Here is a 23,304-nt window from a genome sequence, read left to right on the forward strand (position 1 = left end):
TTTATTTCATTTATATAAATATCAAAAGAAAATAAATATTTAAAGATATCATTTAAAAATGTAAAAAGAAAAGTAATAACAAATGTATATATTTTTTAGTGTGCGTAGTGTGTGTGTGTGTGTGTGTGTGTATACCTGGTATTTATCACATTATGGGGACCCAATGTCACCACAAGGATAGTAATACCAGTCAATTTTGACCTTGTGAGGACATTTTTTAGGTCCCCATGAGGAAACAAGCTTATAAATCATACAGAATTAAGTTGTCTGAAGTTTTCTGTGTGTGTGTGTGTGTGTGTGTGTGTGTGTAATGACACACTTGTCCCAGGTTGTTGTAAAAGGACTGTCCATGCTGTTGAAATGCATTGTAAGATGCTTTGAATAAAAAGTGTCTGCTAAATGCTATGTAATTAAGAAATGTCAGGGCCTGTAAATTGATTGTGCCATTTAGAAACCTTCTGCATGGCCTTTCTATCCTCTAACACTGAATGCTTGTTAATAAGGGTATATTTCATAACCTGTATTTAATGCAAACCAATTTGCAGTTACCGCAGGAAACCAGATCTTTGCATTTCAAAACTATATTTAGAGTTATGTCTGAAAGAGTGGGACAGTAGCTATCTGTTAATGTGGGACACTACACTATTCCGATGAAGTATGATTATTCATAATCTTATATGAGCTATCATATCATTGATCATGTCAGAAGCCTGATGTTTTCTAATAATCCCATTGTAGCTGTGCTAAACTGGATGCTAATGCAATGTTAAACGTTTCTATTCAGCTATCTGAAGATTTGCGTACTTTGAATTAGAAGTTATGAAGATCAATTCGAACATAGCCTATATAACATAACTATATATATAGGTCTATATAACTTATCTATGAGTATATATTAAAAGTTTGGGGTCAGTAAATTTCCTTCTTTTCTTTTTCTTTTAACAGATTACTATTTTTATTCAGCAAGGATGTGTTTGATAAATTGATAAAAAGAGATAGTAAAGATTTCCATTTTGAATAAATGCTGTTCTTTTTAACTTTTCATTCATCAAAGTGTCCTAAAAAAAGTATCGCCGGTTCCAAAAAATATTAAGCAGCACAACAGTTTCCAACATTATAATAAATCCTCATATTAGAATGATTTCTGAAGGATCAAGGATCATGTGACCACTGATAAAAGTTCAGCTTTACATCACTGAATAAATTATATTTTACAGCAACTAGTGAACAGTTATTTAAAATTTTAAAAATATTTTACAATATTACTGTTTTTTCTGTATTTTTTATCAAATAAATACAGCCTTGATGAGCAGGAGAGACTTCTTTAAAAATTATTAAAAATCATACTGATCCCAAACTTTTAAACGACAGTGTATACAGCAAATTATGACTTAATAATAAATAACTGATTTCTAGTTCAATCTAGAAAGTATATTTGTGCAAAACAATATAATGTTGAGTAATAGGGATGCCAGAATATTAGGCCTGATTCAACAACATTCTGAATTTGATCTTTTCAAGGAAATATGGAAATGCAAAGCAAGTTTAAAGGAAGAAAAGGTCTGAAGATGAATCGGTGGAGTGAGGAGCGTATGAAAGCTGCAATAGAGGAGTATAAAGCACAGGCTGAGTCGGGGCAGAAGCCTGCGCTACCATTGCTGGCAAGGAAGTGGAACGTGCCAAAAACGACCCTTCAGAGACGCGTGAAAGGACTCGTTGAGGGATCCGAGCATGCGTCTGGAAGAAAGCCATTCATCCCTGTTGAATCTGAGCGGGAGTTAGCGCACCTTCTCACTTTGCTTTCAGAGAGGGGCTTCTCCTTGAGGAAGACTGATGTTCAGTCTCTTGCTTTTGAGTTTACCAAGATAAATGGCATCCGAGGGCTTTCAGAAGAGAAGCAAAAGGCAGGCTATTACTGGTTTGAGAGCTTTATGAAGCAAAACCCTGGGCTGAAAATAAAGAAGCCAGAGGCCATATCACCAGCTACAAGGATGAATGAAGAAGAGCTGGAGAAATGGTCCACGATGCATGAAAACACACTTGATGCCTTGGGAAGTAAAGACGTCCCTTCACATATTTGGAATTGTGATGTATCAGGACTACAAGACAAGTTCTCCTCTCAACAATCTGTCGGGGAAGGAGAAGATCCCTGCGTTCAGATCACATCTGAGGAGGAAATGGACTCAACTATACTAGCAGCATTCAATGCCAGTGGTGCATTTGCTCCTCCGCTTATCATTTTCAAAGGAATTAATGTGAGAAATGAGTGGATGAATGAGTCTCTGGAAAACCTCTGCGTGAGAGCGTCGGATAATGGCTGGATAACAGCAGAGCTGTTCACTGAGTGGGGGGAAATGTTTGTGGCACAGCTCCCGAAAGATGACTCCAGGCCCCACCTTCTGCTCATCGATGGCCAAAGCAGCCACGTCTTCAACCTTAGCTTCCTCAGTCTCATGAAGCAGAACGACGTGGAAGTCTTATGCTTTCCTGCACCGCAGCCAGCCAACACGACTCTGTTTGGGAGCCTCAAACACAACTGGTGTGAAGCGAGCCGCAAATGGATTCAACAGTGTGCAGGAATGAAGATGCCCAAAGCACATTACTGTTCTGTTTTCATGGAAGCTTGGAAGAAATCTGCCACTGCGGAAAGAGCCAAAGATGTGTTCAGAACAACAGGGATGTTCCCGATAAACAAGTTCACCTCCATTGGGCATGAAAGCATCACGCTATCTGCCGAAGGCGCCGCACATTGCAGCTCTGATGAAGTGGCATTCACAGACTTTGTGGTCATACAAAAAAGTCACAGGGCTGTAAAGTCACCCAGAGACAAGGCAGTACCACATTTATAAAGAAACTCAAGAGTACCTTCTTTATGATGAACAGCCAACTCCTACAAGTGCAGAGGCTGCTTCATAAACCACGGCTCAGACGGTGATCTGAAAGCTGCTGAAGCGTGGATCAGATGCAGCAACTGTAAGGCCTGCTACCATGAGTCTTGTGCAGAAGAGGATGGGATTTATGAATGGGTTTATGACGGAGATGGTGATAATCGATAAACTGAAGGGTGGAAAGACAGCATCATTTCAGAACAAGAAAACACGTTCACATACGATTTCTGAAAACATTGGTCTTATATTCAGTCACGGTCTGGTGGTTTTGACATAAAACGTGTGTTAAAATAAAATGCTGTGAAAATGAAATATCAGCTAAAATCTGAAAACAGTAATCCAATGAACAGAGCCTCAAATTAAATTTGGAGTTTTTCCTGACTAAAGTCCATTAATCCTTGGACACATCTTGAAAAACAGTCACTATTTAGATTTTTTATATTGTATTATATTTGTATATTGTATTTAATTACTAATTTTATTTACTTTTGTTTTATTATTTTACAAACAAATTTAATTGTATGTAGTTATTGTGTTTAATTTTCCAACTAAACATAACTTCAAAAGCAAACCGCCAGTATTAAAAAACACATTACAAGCAATAAGCAAACTGTATTAGGGTGTTAGTCAAGCAGTGACTACATTTTATCTATTTCTCAGCATTATTACTCTAATTATTTTCATTTTCTTTGACATGTTTGACATGCTGAATATGAAAATCACATTACTTTTTGTGTATCACTAACTGGTCATGAAAACTAGAAAAATATGTTGACAACTTATAAAAGCTAATGTGTTATTACTCGTGCAGTTGGATGATTTTTGTCTTTTGTGACTAGTCTCACAGTGTTCTGAATGCTCCACTAGAATATGACAATAGAATATTACAGAAACATCGAGAATGTTAACATCCTTGCAAAAACTTGTACTAAATGTTTCATAATTTATAATAGAAGTTCTAACCTAACCTTAATATTTACCAAAAATATCGATGCTACATGAAAGTAAATAGTACAATAATAATTGTACTATTACAGAAGAACCACAAAAAAATTTACAAACTTTTTGCTACATTCATAATTAAACATTTTGGACTGTCGACTAGAACTTTAACGTTTTTCCAGTATTAGCAGGACGGTAGAATGTATGGTTATATGTATGTTTCTTGTTGTGTCGTCAATGTCAGTGGGGAAGTCGTGGCCTAATGGTTAGAGAGTTGGACTCGTAATCCAAAGGTTGCGGGTTCGAGTCATTGTAGGTGGGGGGAGTGAATGTACAGCGCTCTCTCCACCCTCAATACCATGACTGAGGTGCCCTTGAGCAAGACACTGAACCCCCAACTGCTGCCCACTGCTCCAGTGTGTGTGTTCACTGCTGTGTGTGTTCACTGCTGTGTGTGTTCACTGCTGTGTGTGTTCATGGTGTGTGTGTTCATGGTGTGTGTGTTCACTGCTGTGTTTGTGTGTGTTCACTGCTGTGTGTGTGTTCATGGTGTGTGTGTTCATGGTGTGTGTGTTCACTGCTGTGTGTGTTCACTGCTGTGTGTGTGTGTGTTCACTGCTGTGTGTGTGTGTGTGTGTGTGTGTGTGTGTGTGTTCATGGTGTGTGTGTTCACTGCTGTGTGTGTGTGTGTGTGTGTTCACTGCTGTGTGTGTTCATGGTGTGTGTGTTCATGGTGTGTGTGTTCACTGCTGTGTGTGTGTTCATGGGGTGTGTGTTCACTGCTGTGTGTGTGCACTTTGGATGGGTTAAATGCAGAGCACGAATTCCGGGAACTTCACCGTATGTCACGTCACTTTCAATGCATCCTGCAGGAAGTGGCATGTTGGAGCTTTACGAGGTTCAACGCTTAATGAACTCAAATTAGTCACAAGCAATGACTTTGGTTCATCAGAGCTGCTCTATTAGACATATCCCTTTGTCTTGCAAATTCAGGGCCACTAGGGCATTTTCTGTTTCAAAGGTTACAAAACAAAACCAAGCCCACAAGTCTAGTCCTTTCTTCTGTCTCTGCACGCTTGCACTGAACAGATGGGTCCGAATGGCTGGGATTGGTCACATCTGGGTGCAAATCATTGACAAGCAATGACCCCTGGTCTTTTCATTGACTGTTATCCTCATCTGAAGACTGATTGTAGGATGTCCTTCAAAGATTATTTTCTAAAAGCTATTAGTATAAAGCACACATACTGTGTAGATGCTTCAGTCAGGTCAAGCTGATGATATAAACTGACTGTTTTGCTTCTTTTGTACCAGTCTCTGAATATGCAGTGACATCACAGGTCATGTGACATCCAGAGTTTCATTGTTCAACAGTAAAAAACAATTAAGGGGGTTTTAGCATCATAATATAATAAATGATAGCAATATAAATTAGAAGAGTGGCTTTGGTATTAGTTTTGACCAAAACCAGTTGGGGCTTTTATTTTGAAATTCGCATCGGAAGTGATGAACCATACATAATAAAATCTAGAAAGGGCATCAAATAATGGATTGAGCTTAAAAAAACCTATTGAGTCTGCCTGGCACACAATCTATAATTAAGACTGTCATGACCTTCCAGAAAAACAACTCAGGTTGTAAACAGGATTTGAGTTATTATTATTATTTTGAACACCCAGTAGATTATATAAAATCTGATATCCCAATGAGCTCACACCTCAGTCCAGTAGATGGCGGTAATGCACTGCGTCTGCAAACTGCCAATAATAACCACAGAAGAAGAAGAAAGCGAGGAACTCTTTCGTCATTTCCGCCTTCACGGTGTGCGCATTTGCTGCAGCCATTGATCGACGTAAAGGACTTCAACCTAAACCTTGGGAAAAAGAAAACAATGTAAGTAGCAACAAAGTGCATACGAATGACAGATATGATATTCAACGATGTGTGTTTTAAGTACGGACTATAATAAGCAGTAAAGCCAGGCCTTGTCGTGACCCGTGGCCTTTTATTAACTTATCAGTTTTTATCATCCTAATTCGTTCATGTGTTGTGTTCAAAGCGGCTGTTTTCTAGGAATTAAACTTGCTTGATTCGCCTAAATAAAGTATTTGCTCCTAAAATGAGATGAATGTTATTATCTAGCATCATATTTACGCTCAGAGGACACTTTCGATATTTAAAGCTGTTTTCTTGGATATTTCTGTCCAATAGATTTTCTGAATCTGGATTGTAGTGCCATTGCCATGTTTACACATTTACATTGAATTCATATTCTGCATAATATTTAATAAACCCCATTCCAGTTCTGACTTGCACTGTGCTGATATATTCTCTTTACTAATGCATATAACTTCAAACTAACTTAATCCGTCTTCTCCACACAGTCTTGAGTAAAACAGTCAAATCTTATCAGCTGTAGCGAGTTTAATGCCTTGCATTAGTGTTTTTACCTTTCCACCATCCTTTCTGGGTTTGTCATCAGTTTGCATTGCATTACTGCTCAGAAAGTCTTTAAACATAAGAATAGATGCATACAGACCCTTCACAATGCATAAGTCAATTTTTCAGCAGGAATTGTTTTTTTTCCCCTCTTTCATTTTCCCTCTTGCCATGAATCAAAGAAACGAGGTGAACAACAGCATTGCAAACTTTGATTTGAAGCAGAACAGTATTTGAGAAGCGGACAAAAAGTCAGGCTTAAAAGCTTTAATGAGGGAAAGAACGGTAATCCAGTGAAGTATTGCATAACCAGTTTGAAAATGAAAAATATATAAAACTAAATATTTCAGTAAGTTATCTTTACACATTAATTCCTTTTTTATTTGGAGAAAATGAATGGGATTTTCAATTCTGAACCCAATGTGAAACAGTCTTAATAGACTTGTCATTCAGGAATAAGATCGCGTGGGTGTTAGAATCAAGATCATGGTGCAGATCTAATGTAAACATTGTAAAATATTTAGCGAGGATATCATCACATCCCTACAAAAATACATTAGGCCTAATTAATGCAGTTTTATGTGACATTCTTGCAACAAAATCATCAATTTGCATTGGTTGCTACACAGTGATGGCTGAAACTGTACTGACCAATCAGATGTAAGGACTTTAATTTTTGTAATTGGAGGAGTAACAAATATAAGTGCAAGTTAAGACTTTGAAGCAATGTTAAATGCTCTTCTTAGTAACTTTAGTGTTTAAGTTGTTTTAATGAGTTTTTTCAGCAGTCATATATAGTGCCTGCTGTTTTTGATTGTTCCTGTCCATGTGAAACTTTCATTAATTCATACAGTCCATCAAAACTTATGCTTATTCTGTGTTTAGCAATTCACTTGATTTTACCTTTATTTTATTTATTTCTTTTAATTAGTCTATTTTTGGTGTTTTGGCCGCACAGTAACCAGTGTTTTTATACTAATAAACTGATACTACAAATGTCAGCCTGTTTTATAAGACACACATTTCTCTTTTCAGCTTTCCAAAAACAGATGACAGCGTTCTGAATAAAATAGTAAAAATAAATAGCTTGCCAGGTGAGACACCATTGTATATATTTTTGTTCCCCCCATTTTTGACATTTTTATACTGTCTTTTCCATTACAAACACCACAGTTTCAAGTCACAGTTAATGTGTAAAATTTCACTTTCCTTTGGAATGAAGATGCATATCTTGTTCAGAAAAACCTGTGCTCTCCTTGCACCCAATGTGTTTCACTTGAGCCCGACTATTGGCTGTTATCAAGACTTCTTGATGCCAAATTATTTAAGTGCTAAAGTCGATTAGCTTTATTTCGGTTAAATTTGTTTCCGTTCATGGATTTCTGATTTGTAGTTTTTGATCATGCAGTACAACTTAAAGGCATGAACACTATCTCTCCCTGGTTCTCTCCTGACCAAGAAACTGCAATGCTTTCCCTGTCTTCCCAATCCACATTTAAGGATCTAAATTTGATTCAGACTGTTTTTTTTTTTCTTCAAAGCTCTATTGTACTTTCCCAATAAATTGCTCTTCATGATACCTTTTAAATCTTCATTTTATGGTCTATTTGGTCAATGTACCAAACTGTCCATTTTGTACCTCTGTCATTTGTAAATAATTTTGACTTCTGTTACTTGCATTGTATGGATTTGTGGAGCTCACTGTCTTGCTTTCCTATGCCACTGCTAACCATTTCGTGAGCATGCTAGAAATCATTGCTCCATTGTGTTTCTGCAGACCTGTTTCATTCTGGAGGAGCTCTCTTTTCTCGATCCAGGCTTAAATCGACGGATTGTCTTTCCGGGGACTTTTTGATTCGCTTTGTTCCTCTCTTTTTCCACTCGTCCAGAGCGCCGTCATGTCCCAGAAACTGACCGGTGATGATGCTCAGAAAGGCTTTGCTGTTGGCCGCGGGCTTTTGGCAGCCGCCGAGACTTTGAACTTTAGTATGGGCGATGCGCACTCGGACCCGTACGGCTCGTCTTCCCAGTCTCATAGTGGCATGTCTGGTTTGGGTGGAGGGGAGGGAAAAGACCACGACTCTCAGCTGTCCCGCCGAGCGGGCAGCCACATTAGCAATACCATGAAACTGTTCGCCAGCCTAGGCCTGTCGCCCACCGATCTGGACGCGCTGGCACAGGTTCCTGAGGAGAACATCAGCGTGGAGACCTTGCCCCATCTTATCATGCAACTTAAGAACCGCAAGATGGAAGCCGGCCGTCGCATGAGTGGTGACATGTCGACCCTTTCTTCTGAGACTTCGTACAGAGGTGGCCGAGACGATTGGGGCGGCTCGCAGGGTGGAAGATTGGACCGTTCCGGAGGGCAGTCTCAAAGCCGCTCGCAAAGCGACTTTGGTTATACTTCCATGCAAGAATCGTCCGGTCGTGGATACGACATGTTAGATTACAGCAGCGGTAGCGGCAGAGACCGCCAGTATTCTGATCTTTCCCATGACTCCTACCGCAGCCTTGGCGTGTCGACGTCATCGGCATCTGACGACATGTTCATGCAGAGAAGGATGGGCACCCCGTCTCAGGGAAAAGTGCAGGATTTCTTGGGAGTCATGCCCCTCATGTTTCCCCATGTGTGCTCCCTTTGTGATTTTGATGTGCACTCTGTCATGGTGAGTAATTCAAGCCACTTGCCTTCTGCACACACACTTCTTTCTTCTTGAGTCCTGCTTATTGAAGAAGACCCTCTTTAAACATCAGTTGTTGCATTTAAATCAGCACCTCTTAGTTTTGCTTAGTAACAAATTGGAGTACAAAAAAATTGGACATCTAGTATGAACTGTTGTTAGCTGTATTACTGACTCTTGGACTTTATGCTTGGCTCCAGTTAGGACAGTTAATATAACACTTTTCAGATCCATACTCATTTGTTGCTTGTACTTATAGGCAGAAAGAGTAACTTGTCAAGTTAGCTCTGAGCCGCTTTGTCAAGCCTTGAATTTAGATCTCACTGTCATGTACAATCAATGTTGTTTTATTATATTAAGGTTATTTTTTCATCCTTGTGTTTGTGAAGGAATGGACTCAACACACGAATGGCATTCGTCACTCTGAAAACCGCAGACGACTCCTGCAAATGTAAGTGGACTGTTTTGTGAAAACTGGCAAACTGTTCATTCACATGTTAAATGCATGGGGTTATTTAGAAACAAGTCTAAATCTCACATCCGGTAGGGGCAGTTCCACTTCGGGTCTTTTGGATCAGACAGTTTATGTAAAACATTTTGTTCTTCTGCATTATCATTTTAATTTAAGTGACAGTATTCTACTGACAATAAGGTGAAGTAATACAAGTACAAATGTTTACTTATGGGTGAGCAAAACCTTTATTAACCCTCTGGTGGTGGTTGCATTGGAAACGAATGGGAAGCATGTTTTGTACTGCGGCCAAATAAAATCTAACTGAAGTTTATTTTTTATTTTTTTTGAGATATCAACCTCAAATTTGAAACAACTTCAGATTTATGCCTTTTATTTTCATGCAATTTTTAGAGTAAAACATGTTTTGAAAATATATATGAATTAAAGAATTTTAAATGGTGTTTTTGGGCATTTTTCATAATCATAAAATTAAACTACTTTAGTTGAAAAAAATTTAACTTTTTTTTTTTCTTCACATAAGCGATAATCTTCCAAGTGTATTCGTTAAAAAGAGACTAAACTTAAGCTCCAAGAGTTATGACCGTTTAAGGTCTATGCTCAAAAATTGGTCAATAGATAATAAATGGATCATACCATTGAAATAAAGGATCATTTTTGACTGCCACGCGAACAACACCAGAGAAATTTAGTTTGTCACCTTGAATCAAAGTAGACCCCTCAATTCATAATTGATTAAAGATGATAATGACTCTTTTATGAACATTTTAGCTATTTAAATGCAGTCTTCAGCCTAGTTATCATATAAAAGTTGAAAAGCAAATAACTTGAACTTTTTTTTTTTTATATGCAACCTCAAAGATGATTATTGTATATGAGAGCCTGTAATTCTAGTGCATTAAGTTGCCATCTAGGACTTCTAGACATGGTTGCTAACTTTTGCTGTTGCCGTTTTTGAAACTGTCATTCTAGTGTTAAACATGTAGAGCTCAGCAATTCAAAAGGACCTGAAAACTGTTTCCTGTTGTTTTATAGGTACCCGGACTGGGATCCTCAATTGCCCTCTAGTCGCAAGTAAGTCTTTCAGAAGTATGATGTACCTTGCTTTTTATGAATAAAATAGTTGCTTTAGAGCATTAAAAATAAATTATTCTCAGGTCCCTTTCCTTGGACACGAAGAGTCGTTCAGATGGCTTGTTGGGGGCGGCTCCAATTGGTGCCAGTCTGCAAAGAACAGGGATGAGCTCCAACTGGGGTAATAAATCTGTCTAAAACAAATACTTTCCACAGTGGACATCCTTTCCGCTATCTGTCCACAAGTGAATCTTTCTGCTGAATCAGCAATCCACTTTCATTCTGTCCTTGAGAGCAGTCTGTAATGTAATTGTCTTCCTGTGGGTTTCACTGATTAACAAAAACCGTACAGTGAACTTTTCTTGTGATCCGTTGGCTAATTTGGATTTAAATCGGTCTCAAATTGTCTTTTTTTTTTTTTCCAGGATCTGATTCCAGTATGGGAATGACAAGTAAAATGACGTCGTATTCAACAGTACCACCCAAGGTAATAATGTACTGAAAGTTATCGGTTTTTGTTAAGATGTTAAAGGTGCTCTATGGAATTTCACTGTGCTAAAGCATATAAATACCATAATATTTTAACAGATATTTAGGAAACATGTTTACTGTTAGTTGCGCTCATTACTGTAGTGCGTCCTCAATCTGGCAACCCTTGTGAGTGTCGAGTCTGAGGAGGAGGGGTCAGGAGAAATGTCTCTTAGTATTTTGAATTTGGACTGCAGTTGTACTCACTTCATCAACATGTCATCAATATTACATACTGCACCTTTAAAATTCTGTAGTATTGAAATGCATCTGCAATTAGCATACTGGTATACAATGTTCCCTCTAAGCTGCGCACACACACGACTACCCACTTCTTCCACCACGGTCACGCAGAGAAATAATGTGCCGTGCGCACAAAAATAAGTTAGGAAAGTCATTTGATTGTATTCTAGTAAAAACTAAAGAATTGCAATGCTCTGATAAACCGCTATAGAGCTGCTGCTATAGAGTTAGAACCAGTGAATGCGGTTTACAAGTTTCATAGAGAATAATGTGCGCCAAATGAGTCGCTGTAGAAACAGAATAGTTCAATGGTTTTGTGAAATATTTAGTATTTTTTATCAAATAGATACAGCCTTGTTGAGCCTAAGAAACTTCTTTAAAAAAATGTACTGATCCCAAACTTTTGAACGGCAGTGTATTGTACTGTAAAAATGTTTTCTCAGGTAACGTAAAATGTGCATTTAGTTACATCAAGGGTCAAATCAAATATAAATAGCACATTAAAGTTAAATTACACACTTTTTTTGTGTGCATGCTGTACAGGTCTGGTATAAAGAGTGTTTTTGCTCAGGTGGCTGAAATGTCCGCCCAATAGAGAGCAGTTTTGTTCAGCAAGAAAAAAAAAAAAAATAGATGCAACATTGCTGGTATATTATATATAATTGGGGCATTATTTTTTAGTGTGAGATCTTTTGATTAAGTGGATGGTTATCTTAGTGCTTGTACACTTATGAATGTTTTTGTTTTAGATAAGAAGTAGGGTGGTCGTGGCAAAATACGAAAGGAAACCGATGTCTCCAAACAGCCTGTTTGCCTTGGCAAAACCCTTTGGCACCATCTGTGAAAATCTGATACTGAAGAACAAGGTGTAGTACTTGTACATATGTCATTGGAGATTTGAAGACATTTTACCTCAATTTGGAATGTGAATGCCCATAATTGGTATCTGTTCTGAGTAAGTAATGCCATAAAGTTGATTACATTCATTATTTATTGTATTTTTTAAAGGCTTTCCTGGAGATGCAGACTCATGAGGAGGCTTTGGCCATGGCTAATTATTACCAGCGTAAACCTGCCATTTTGCATGGGAAAGAGATACACATTTATTTGTCAAAGGAACTAATGGCTATTGAGGTAAGTGTTTCTTTTAAGAGTAGAAGTTATACAAATCAACCAGTCAGCTCAATTAAGCTTATTTGCTTTATCAATAAAGAAAAGTGGAAGGCCGGACAGAGAAGCTAAGCCCATGAAGAGAGTCAGCCAGGTGGTGTTTTTCTCCAATTTACCACGAGGTAGTGATAAGAAAATGGAGCTCCTCACAATAGCTCGGAGATTTGGCACGGTTGAGAAGCATCTCTTTCTAAATGATGAGGTAAGTTACATATGCAACATGCATCTTTAAAATATGTCCTCTTTTAGAGCTGGGTAAAAATACCCAAAATTATCTCAGTATTTTTTTACGGCCCTCCCAGTAATTCGTTTTTTATAACAAAGGAACCATAATTTTAAAACAGAGTCTAATTTGTTGAACATTAATATTATGCATTTGGCAGATGCTTTTAAGCAAAATTACTTGCATTGCATACAAAAGTACATGCATAATGAAATCCATGACCTTGGAGTTGCTAGCATTATGCTGTACTGTTTGAGCTACAGAAATCATGTAAAATAAAGTAAATCTCAAGTTAGAAGTAATCCAGGCATGTTCTCCACAGTTTTGTTCGTTGCCATTCATTTTGTGAACACGGAAAATATTTAATAATAATTACTTATGTGCAACTTATGTGCCAGTGTAACAGTATATAGTAATAAATGGCAGTTATTATTTACATATTTTTACTAAAACATTTTGGGAACACATTTGATTTTAAGAACCAATTCTCACTATTACTAGCATACTTGCAAGTCGCAGGGCATGGAGGGATTGCAAAACTAATGTAATTACACAGTCAACAGAAAACTCCCATGAAAACCTTTTTGGCTTTATTTTGCAAATACACTGTGGATATTTGACATGGCACTCAGTTCTGAGCTTTTTCTCACTTTGACTTTTAAAACAGGCATTTGTGCAACTGAGCAATCCTGAGGATGCAGAGATGTTGGTGAAGTACTACACCCTCAATCCTTTGACTATCAATAAAAGATCCATTCGGCTGAACATCTGCACAAAGTATAAGACTCTAACGTAAGTTGTCCTTTCTATCCAGAAAAAACACTAAAAAGAAAACAAAACCAGATGTGCTGTAAATGTGCTTGATGTTCCAGGGTCCCACCAGGCAAGGGCGAGCAACCAAGGGAAGCACCTCCCCGTAAGAGCAGCACTAGCAGCAGTGCCACCAGTAGAACTGGTGATAAACCATCATCGAAGACCCAGAGGTCCTCCTCTACGTCCAAATCCAAAGGGAGCTCTGTTGAGAAAGAAGAGGAACCAAAGCCTGAGGAAGCAGAAGCCCTAGGCCATGGGTCAGGAGACGAAGACGCTGATGTTATGGAAGCACGTGATGGAGACGAAGAGGGTTTTGAAGAAACAGATGATGTCGAAGTCGTCTGTGATCCAGAGCAAGCCACTGAACAGCAAGAAGATATTGATGACACCAATGTAGAGGAGGTGGAGGAGGAGGAGGAGGAGGAGCCTGAAGCGCAGCAAGCCAGAGATGCCTCCTGTGATGCCGAGACCGCAGAGAACCAAGAGGACTCTGATGAAAAACAGGAAGAGACTGAAGTGGAGGAACCTGCAGCATCTGAAGCAGAGCAGAAGAAGGACACATCTGATCATCCTAAAGACCCTGAGGAACAGAATGAAGAACAACCTGAAGATGAGGGTGCTGAAGAGGACAATGAAGAGCAGGCAGGACCTTTGAGGCATATTCTGAAATGCCACTGCCTTTATTCTTTGTTGCTGGGATAGTTCACTAAAAATTATTTACTCTTGATCATAAAGAAACATTCATGTATATATTTTCCACACAACAAAAGCATACAGTTTCCAGAGGCTGTCAATCTCCAAAAAGGACCAAAAACAGCATAATTAAAAGTACACAGTTAAAATAGTGTTAAATTTACGGTAAAAAGCTGGCTGCTGTGGTTGTCAGAAATGATTAAAAATATCGTCACAGTGTTTCCGGTTTTACAGAATGGTTTTACTACTTATAACTGCATATTTCATTAACTGATCTAATGATAATATACCAATCTTCTTGAATTACCAAAATCTGATTTTAAATTTACAAATGTCATGCAGGGACCTCGGGGAATGTCCTTTTACCGCGTTTCATCATAACATACTTTGTAGCAGACACCTCCCCCATTATGAGTAGACACACCCCTTAATGGTGATTGGCTACAAGTGTATTTTGGCACTCAGTCCGATCCACTTTCAGCAGCATTTCTCAGAAATTGCGTACTGCAGCTTTAACCAATTTATTTTTTTAATAGTCTGTATCTCTCATCTGTTGTATTCCAAGTCTTCTAAAGCTGTATAATTGTATGAATCACTTTTATGCTCTTTTGTTCTCTTTGGTGCTTGACGGCCCTGATCACTATTCATCACAGCATGTATATTCTTTTTTTGGGGTGAACTACTCCTTTAATATAAATTGCATGTTTTTCACTTTTGACCTGCAGTTCTTTTGACTGTCTATCTGCTTCTAGGAGGGTCAGAATGAAACCGATTTTCCTGAGAACATAGATGAGTTTGTTACTCTTGATGAGCTAGCAGAGGAGGAGGAGGATGCCGAGAAACAAGACTCAAAGTCCAAAGCTAAAAACACATCAGGTACTGCTCTTGAGCAATGACAATGGCTTTAGCAGTGATCCATGACAATTGAGTTTACATACAATTAAATACAAAATTCTCAATGAAATCTGTAATGTCAGTGCTCATGACTTTGTAGTCTTTAATTAGCTAGAACAAACAGAAGAGAAGCTAACACCCAAAAATGTAAATCTATGTTTACTTTACCAAATGTGTATTACCGCTCAAAAGGGATCAGTAAGATTTGTTTTATTAATAATTGTCCAAGGATGCATTAAAAGTTATATTAAACCCTTTTACATTGCTACAAAAAAATGTTTCAAAATAAATGGAGCAGCATATTAGATCGTGACACTGAAGGCTGGGGTAATGATGCTGAAAATTCAGCTTTGCATCCCAGGAAAAGTTATTTTAAATTATATTATTTCACAATATTACTGTTTTTACTGTATTTCCGTCAAATAAATGCAGCCTTGGTGAGCATAAGAGACTTCTTTCAAAAACATTGAAAGGTTTTTCTGACCCCAAACCTTTGAATGGTACTGTAATCTTGAAAGTGCGATTGATTAAACAGGTTTTTTTTCTGTACTCAGTTCATTTAAATGATGCATCTTCTCCTCTTGTATGTTTCAGGAAGCTCCAAGGATAATGGAGTAAGTCACTTATTTTCTTGCATACTTGAGAATTCATTTGCAACTAATGTCTGTACGTTAATGTATTGATTGTGTTAGATATATTAATATATGTTCTCTAATTGTAGGGATTGAGAGTTGTGAATGTTGTTGGGTTTAAACGTGGCTACGGTTATCTGGATGAAGTCCTTGCTCTTGCAAAACCATTTGGTAAAGTGGTGCGGCACCTGGTTCTGGATGCGAGGCCTGAGGTAACAGCTCTCAGATGTTCTGTTCAGGCCACCTAGCTCACAGCAGCTTTTATGTAGCTATCCAAAAATGTATAATGCTAGATAATTAAATTTGTTTTATAAATGTTATGAATTGACAGGCTATTTAATTTATTTCAATTTGGCCAGAGAGCATGTTTTCGTCATTCTGTCAGCTATAAACCAAAGAATGGTCTGTGTTCAGTGAATTATGCTCAGCCTGAAGGTTGTTGTTTTTTTTTGGTGCTCTGTGTTAGGCCTTTCTGGAGCTCTCCAATGAACAAGAGGCGAGAGCAATGGCTAGTTTCTACAGTGGAAATGTCATGCCATCTGTGTGTGGAAAGCCTGTGAAGGTCTATCATTCACAATCCTATCCAACCATCCAGGTAAGACTTGGGCTTATTAAAGGGATATTTTCCCCCAAAATTAAAATTTGCTGTTAATTTACTCACTCTCAGACCATTCAAGATGTTGGAGTTTTTTTATTATTCAGTAGAACAGTAAAGAAGATTTTTAGTTACAACTGTACTTCTTGCGGATTCATTACATTCAAGTCAGCAGCTGCCCGTCTTTAAGAATAAGAAAAGCATATCAAGGAACACAGAATTAATGCCCCTGGTTCATGATGGTATTTTGAGATCTTAAGCGAAACAATTGGTCTGTGCAAGAAATTGATCACTATTTGCATTGCCTGTCTCATCCAGAGCCTCGGGTAAACTCAAAAGAGTGATGTCAAGTTCGCAAGCGAATCGTTCTTTAGAACCGGTTCTTTTTGGTGGACTTGATAAACCACTACAAGTCAGACTGAAGCGTCTGAAACAGTGGTTTTATGTAAAAAGGTGAGCTGATGAAGAGTAGTGTGTTCACTTTATGTGCTTTAGACATCCACATTTCCCATCATTATTGGGTGCTTTAATGATATAATTGTGTATACGTGACATCATTGCATGATTACGTAAGCAAACTAGTGAATTGAACCAATTCAGTGAAACTAACTTTAAGAAAGAACCAGTTTACGGAAAATAAAAGTTTCCTGAAGCTCTGGATTACAGGTAATAATGTTGTAAATAACATGAAGTGAAAATGAGTCTGTACAAGAAACTAAGACCTCAATACATTGTCATGAGCCTTGGCTATCAATTTTGTGTTCCTTGAGGGTTTTTTTAAATTTATCTTTTTACTCTTTAAAATAAAAAAATAACAGGCAGCCGTTAACTTGCACTTTTTCAGCTAAACATCTTTACTGTTCAACTGGGAAAAAAAAGTCACCTACATCTTGGATGTCCTTCGGGTGATAAAATTAACAGCAAATGTGACCTGTGCTGGCAAAAGGAGTCTAATTTTGAGCTACAAGCAAAAGAAGTGGAAAAAATGTCAGTTTTGGTCGAATTTGAGGTTTTCACAAAAATGAGTTCATTAAGCCCTCTTCTAGCGACCCCAATGCTCCAAATAGTAATTAAACATCTAAAATGATCTTTATTTGTACGTTTTCTGAGAGGAGTACCTTTTTCTCTGCTTCTGCTCGACTGCTGCTGCTTCTCATCACAAGTTGTAGGTCTAGTGTTGCAAAGCGCAGCATTCCTGATTTGTGAATATTCATATCAAATTCTCAATGACAGAAGTCCAAGCTAGTGAAATATAATTTTCAAACCCATGCTGATGAAAACAAAACGATTGTGCTGACTAACATTTGCAACGCGCGTGCATAAGACGTGCCTCTCCTAGAGTGTGCGATCTCCCTATAAAGTACATTATTGCGAAATGTCTTGGTGAGATTCACACAAACAATGTTGTCTTACATGAACGTTTAGTTAATGGTTGGGGAAAAATCTGATGTGTAACATTATATTAGATCCATGCATTACAGTAGGTCTTAATATAGATCTGTCTCAATGTTAATCATATATTAACTCACTGGGTGCTCTTATTCCAGTGTTCGAAATGGCTGAATGAATGTGCGATAACTGCATTAAGTTTAACGATGTTGAATATTTAATTAGTTTTAAACAGTAACGCGTTGGCTCTGCGCCTACTTTGAATATTCATGGCATTGCATACAGTGAAATATGAATGAAAAATTACATAGAATATAGTGACTAACATTTAATACAGATAAATAAGGTTAATTCTGATCTTATTAATCAGATCTCCCCCACACTGCAGCATCTCGATTTCTAGTTCAGAGCACTGACACCCAGTGGTGAAACAATCTCGTAGCCTATGTTTACCAGCCACCGGATTTTAAAATCATACTGCAGAGTTGTATTTTAATACGCATTTAAGTCAATTAGATGATTACAGCACATTGAAAGTATGCATAACCGGAAATAACTGAGCTGTATTATTTCAAAACAATGCGTCACGAGGCTCAGTGCAAATACAGTAAAGAGGTAAGTTCATTAACATTTGACTAAATATTTTTTATCACTTACATGCAAACTTGGGTTAGCCATTTCGGAAGAATATCAAAAACACAGGTCAAACGAATCCATGTAAATAAAGACTAAAATTTTATTTTATTTTTTTTAAATAAACTTAACGAACTGGCAACATTAACCAATAACAGGTCGTAGATGTTGTCATCAGCTTATCATAATCTGTTTTACACGTTAATGAGGGACAAAATAGACAGACTATTTAGAATGAACCAATTAAGGAGATAGCACATTTAGATTTGTTAACGATCGTGTTAAAAGCTATATATTAATGGATTTTATAAAGAAAGAAAACTTGCCTCTCGTCAGGAGAATGCCAACAACAGCCAGTCAGACAACGAGCAGCCAATAGCATTTGTGAATACAACAAGCATATGTTTGGGCCCCGCCCCTGACTGTCAAAACTTCCTGTGGGTGAATGGTTCAGCTCGCGTGTGTTTAGCTCTGTGTGCACGCAGAAATTACTTTTAGACATTACTTGCGCGTGTGGGTTCTGCTCATGATTTTATTTGTCCTCACAGCGCGTATATGTATGCACCATCATATTTTTTGTGCTCGAGTTTGGAATTTGCCATTTCGTCAGGTTTACATTTTACGTGTGAGCTTTGTCACTGTGCGCACAGTAGGCTCGCGCGCTGTTTTGTCCCACTTTTGATACCATACGTTTCAGCTCAAAATAACCCACAGATCATTATCATTTTGAAAATGCCTATTTTGAGTGGAAGCAGAAACGCACTGTTTTCTTGCATGTCTCTTTAAATGCAAATGAGCTGCTGATCCCTGTCCCCTTTTCCAGAATAGAGCTGCACCATTACAGCTCGTACCTGCTAAAAAAACATCTGTTTTGCTTCTGATTATCATGTTTATTGTGCTGAAATCATGCGTTTTTAACCATATTAGTTTCAACTTCTGAAAGCTACTTTCTGTACGTGTACACTCAGAAAACCATACGCCACAGGCTAATGTTAAAAACACGAGTTACAAAAACAGTCGGTTATGGCTGTGAGGGTAAACAGCTGGGAAATAAATTGCATGTTTATATCAGATCTGTGTGGCAGCAGCATACAGTAAATAAATCAATACATCCACTGCTCTGTTGTCTCCTCTGAGGCTAGGACTCTAAATAGTGTTCTGTGTTCGCCTGTGCAGCCAAAGACCGAACAGTTAGCATGGTTTGCTCAAACTCTCTCCATGGCATTAGAACTGCTACACCGCTGTCACTTGCGAAATCAAAATGACGGTGCCTTGGGTGGAAACTTACAGATTAAAGGGCAGTAATATTATAATGAGATCCCTTTGCAATGTCACTAGGGGAGCGAAATCTGTTTTTGCAGACGTTTGCAGAAAAAGGTTTACCAAAACTTTAATTAATCTTTTTCACGTTTCCTTGGTTGATCGATGCACCGGGGACCTGATCATAGCACGTAAAACCTGGAAAAGTCAGATTTTCATTGTCACCTTTTAAAACTAATTTTTAAGAAAACAACTGGAGGAAAATATGCAACGTTGCTAGGTGATTTTGCTTTGGAATCTTTAACTCTATTTTTCTCAATCAACTCTGCTGACTCTATTGCCTTCAAATGGCTGTAGTGAAGTCATTTTTTTATTTTTTATCAGATTCCAGCAAGTCATATATAATTTTGAATGTATTTATTGGAGAATGTGAAAATATTTTTTAATTTTGGAAAATTTGCTCATTTCGACTAAGTTTGCCAGCACAGGTCACATTCATTTTTGGGTGAACTATCCCAGTAACTCTCCCAGAATACAGCCTTTGAATCTAAAAGGAGCAGAATCTAACACTGTTTATGTTTACAGAGTGGCCGAGTCATCTACATTCGTAATGTTCCACCTTTCAAAGGCTCAGATTCCTTAATTCTGAAAATCGCAGAACCATTTGGAAAAATTAAGAGATACTTTCTGCATCGATTACGCAATGAGGTAATGTCAAAATGTAACACTTTCTGGCGGATACACAAGCAAAATAAATATGATGGTGATAACATTTGTGGTATTTTTGCTCAGTGCTTCATTGAGATGGAAAGATGGGAAGATGCTGAGAAAATGGCAGCGGCCTACAAGGAAAATCGACCTAAATTTGAAGGCAAACGACTGGTTGTCTACATGAGCAGGAAATATAAGCAACTCAAGCATGGGTCAGTTAGAAATTCAGATTCCCTTTTTTTTCTTTCCAAAGAATCTTGCATGGCAACTGTTTTGACAATATAATCTTCTCACAGACACAGACCTCCAAGCCCAGAGCCTGAGGACAAACGGCCACTCAAGAGGGAGCGCTCTGGAGAGTCTGAGACGCAGAGCAGCTCCTCTGGCAAAAGTAAGAATAAGAAAGAGGGAGAGCCTTCTGTCAAGAAGATGAAAGTGGACGAGCCTCTCACTGATAAAGCTGAGGAAGAGGAGAGCCAAGAAGAGAAGGAAGGCCAAAATGTTTCAGCAGAAACCGTTCCTGAAGTGAAGAGCGACCCAGAGGAGGAACAAATCAAAGACACATCAGAGCACCAGAATATGGAGACTGTGAGTGATCTCATTATTTTTGTTCATAGCAAGAATAGTCTTTGTCATTCCTATTTAGATGAGGGTAGCATGCTTCTTTATGAATGAGCTCTCCCTTTAAAGGAATAGTTTGCCCAAAAATTAAAATTAGCTGAAACTTACCTTAAAGGTGTAGAGGAGTTTGTTTTCTCATGGGAACTGATTTGAAGTAATTTAGCATCACATCACTTGCTCAGCATCGGATCCTCTGCAGTGAATGGGTGCCGTCAGAATGAGAGTCCAAAAAGCTGAGAAAAACATCACAATAATCCACACCACTCCAGTCCATCAATTAACACCTTGTGAAGCAAAAGCTGTGTTGCTTACCTCAAACTGTTGCTGCTTTATTATAGATTATGGAGTCATAGTTTGACAGTGATCTCAGTCCATGCAGTAAATAAAAGATTTTTAAAAATGCTACCAACAGGATGTGCTTGATTTATCCACTGCTTTTCTTTGCCCAGGAGCCACAAGATGAAGAGAATGATGCTGCTCCCCCTGAATCAGAGAAGAGCGTGAAGACTGAGGAAAAACCCATTACAACAACACCGCCTGAAACTAGCCAAGCTACTCTTGAGCCATATGATCCTAATGTCCCAGTGGGTAAGATGGCTTTGTTTATCGCAAAAAAATAAGTTTGACATGACATAAACCTTTGGATTTAGTCTCCTTCACAGAGCAGTAGTCTTGTCCAAGAACGTGGAATAAAATATCACACAAATATGGCAATAAATCAGTTCAGCTTGCTCCTAAATGCTTCAAACCAATCTATGAATGTCTTATTAAAAATCTGATGTGCCCTGACTAAGGAAAAATATTGGTCACTTTAGTGCAATACAGTCCTGATAGCTTGTAAGAAGTCTCATTAATGAATCCCATTCGACCCGTTTCAGGTGTGGAGTTTGTGAAGATGGGATATTACTGCAGAGTCTGCTTCCTGTTTTACTCTAATGAAGACACTGCAAAGAAGATCCACTGCAGTAGCCAAGCACACTACGATAAACTTAAGGTGACCAATTTTAATTTTCATCCTCATTATTCTGTCACTAAATGCGCTAACTGTAAAAGCATAAGATGTCAGAAAAGGGCCGAGGTCTAGTTTATGTAAGACAGCTTGTGGTTTCACTTACTTTCTTTCTTAGTCAATATAAGAATTATTACTTTGACATTTTTTGCTTTTTTGAAACAAATGTTGTTTTTCTCAACAGAAATATTTGGAAAAGGAGAAAGCCAAAGCACAGAGTAATGGAGCGAAGAAATAAACCGTTCACGCTGGAGCATCTCTTAATATGTCCCTTATGCTGTGATTGTGTTTTTTTTTGTTTAGTTTTTTCTAAAAAAAATATTAGACTGAGGTTTCGCTCTTTTTAATGTAGTAATGAAAGCTGATTCATTCATAAATCATGTTCTGTTATAGTGATTAGATGTGAACTTTAACACATTTTACGCCTTAATTGCTAATACTATAACTGTATTTTTGTTTTTCCTTTCTTTTATTAAATTTCAGCATTTCTCAGACTCTGCCTGATTGTTTTTAATCACTTTTTTTTCTATTTGTTTTTTATTCTGTGAAAGGAGAACCTATTCATGGCCCCATTATGCCATTTAATCAGTCATAATTAGAGCATACAGTAAATCTGTGCTAACGTGTTTGTCACAAGAAGTTTTAAAATTTCAGATCAGATGAGGGAAATGTACGACGATATCTGAAATCAACAGCCGTCCCTGTGTGGTTTTTAAAAACTGAGGTATGTGAGGAAAAACTTACAGAGATGTCATTTTCATGACAGTGAAAACCATGCACTGTACTTTGTAAAGGGTTTGTTTTAAGCAAGCTGGGAACAAACATAACACCAAAAATTAATAATGTATATTAACCATATCACTATAGAACTACATTGCACTACTGTCATATTCTATGTTGGGGGTAACGAGAGTTACGTAATCAGAACACATTTTTCAAGTAACTAGTAAAGTAACACATTACTTTTTAATTTACAATAAAATATCGGAGTTACTTTTTCAAACAAGTAATGCAGGTTACTTTGTTTTCCCATTCATTGACTGGCAGCTGTTGTGTTGCCATGTTGAGAGGAATTGGGAAAAATTGCAGAGGCGTTGTGTGCGCTGTGAACATGATCTTACTGTAGTTCTAGACTAAATGTATTTTACATGTATTTACAAATCTCACTTGCACTAAAATCTCAAAATGAAGGAAAACAGTGCAATGCAAAGCTGCAACGATTAAATTAATCCCTTTTTATTAACCGATATCTTTGCTGCCGACCTTCCATGATCCAATTCAACCATATTAATAAGTAAAAATTACTTATGACATTTGTTTTTCTTTCTTTTTTATTGCTGAAGAGTGTTGAACTTTGTTCTGCATTCTATGCTTCATGCAATCCAGAATGACTG

General features: G+C 37.8%; 1 protein-coding gene across 2 annotated transcripts; it reads left to right on the forward strand.

Moving 5' to 3' along the window:
- The first annotated feature begins 5,625 nt into the window (after nt 1-5,625).
- On the forward strand, nt 5,626-22,404 carry LOC306883416 (uncharacterized protein). Of its 2 annotated transcripts, XM_079438659.1 has the most exons (22): nt 5,637-5,723; nt 7,305-7,363; nt 8,047-8,935; nt 9,340-9,401; nt 10,458-10,496; nt 10,580-10,677; nt 10,922-10,983; nt 12,017-12,133; nt 12,276-12,401; nt 12,481-12,639; nt 13,328-13,452; nt 13,533-14,115; nt 14,919-15,042; nt 15,655-15,674; nt 15,782-15,904; nt 16,159-16,287; nt 20,155-20,277; nt 20,362-20,492; nt 20,577-20,868; nt 21,351-21,489; nt 21,780-21,895; nt 22,095-22,404. In XM_079438659.1, the coding sequence occupies exons 3-22, from the start codon at nt 8,168-8,170 to the stop codon at nt 22,146-22,148; spliced, it is 3,390 nt and encodes a 1,129-aa protein (XP_079294785.1). In that variant the 5' UTR covers nt 5,637-5,723; nt 7,305-7,363; nt 8,047-8,167; the 3' UTR covers nt 22,149-22,404. The 2 variants fall into 2 exon arrangements, with proteins under 2 accessions (XP_079294784.1, XP_079294785.1); XM_079438658.1 differs by lacking the exon at nt 7,305-7,363 and having other exon boundaries at nt 5,626-5,723.
- Nucleotides 22,405-23,304: the final 900 nt, after the last annotated feature.

Source organism: Barbus barbus (assembly GCF_936440315.1).
Source record: "Barbus barbus genome assembly, chromosome: 17".
Lineage (NCBI taxonomy): Eukaryota > Metazoa > Chordata > Actinopteri > Cypriniformes > Cyprinidae > Barbus > Barbus barbus.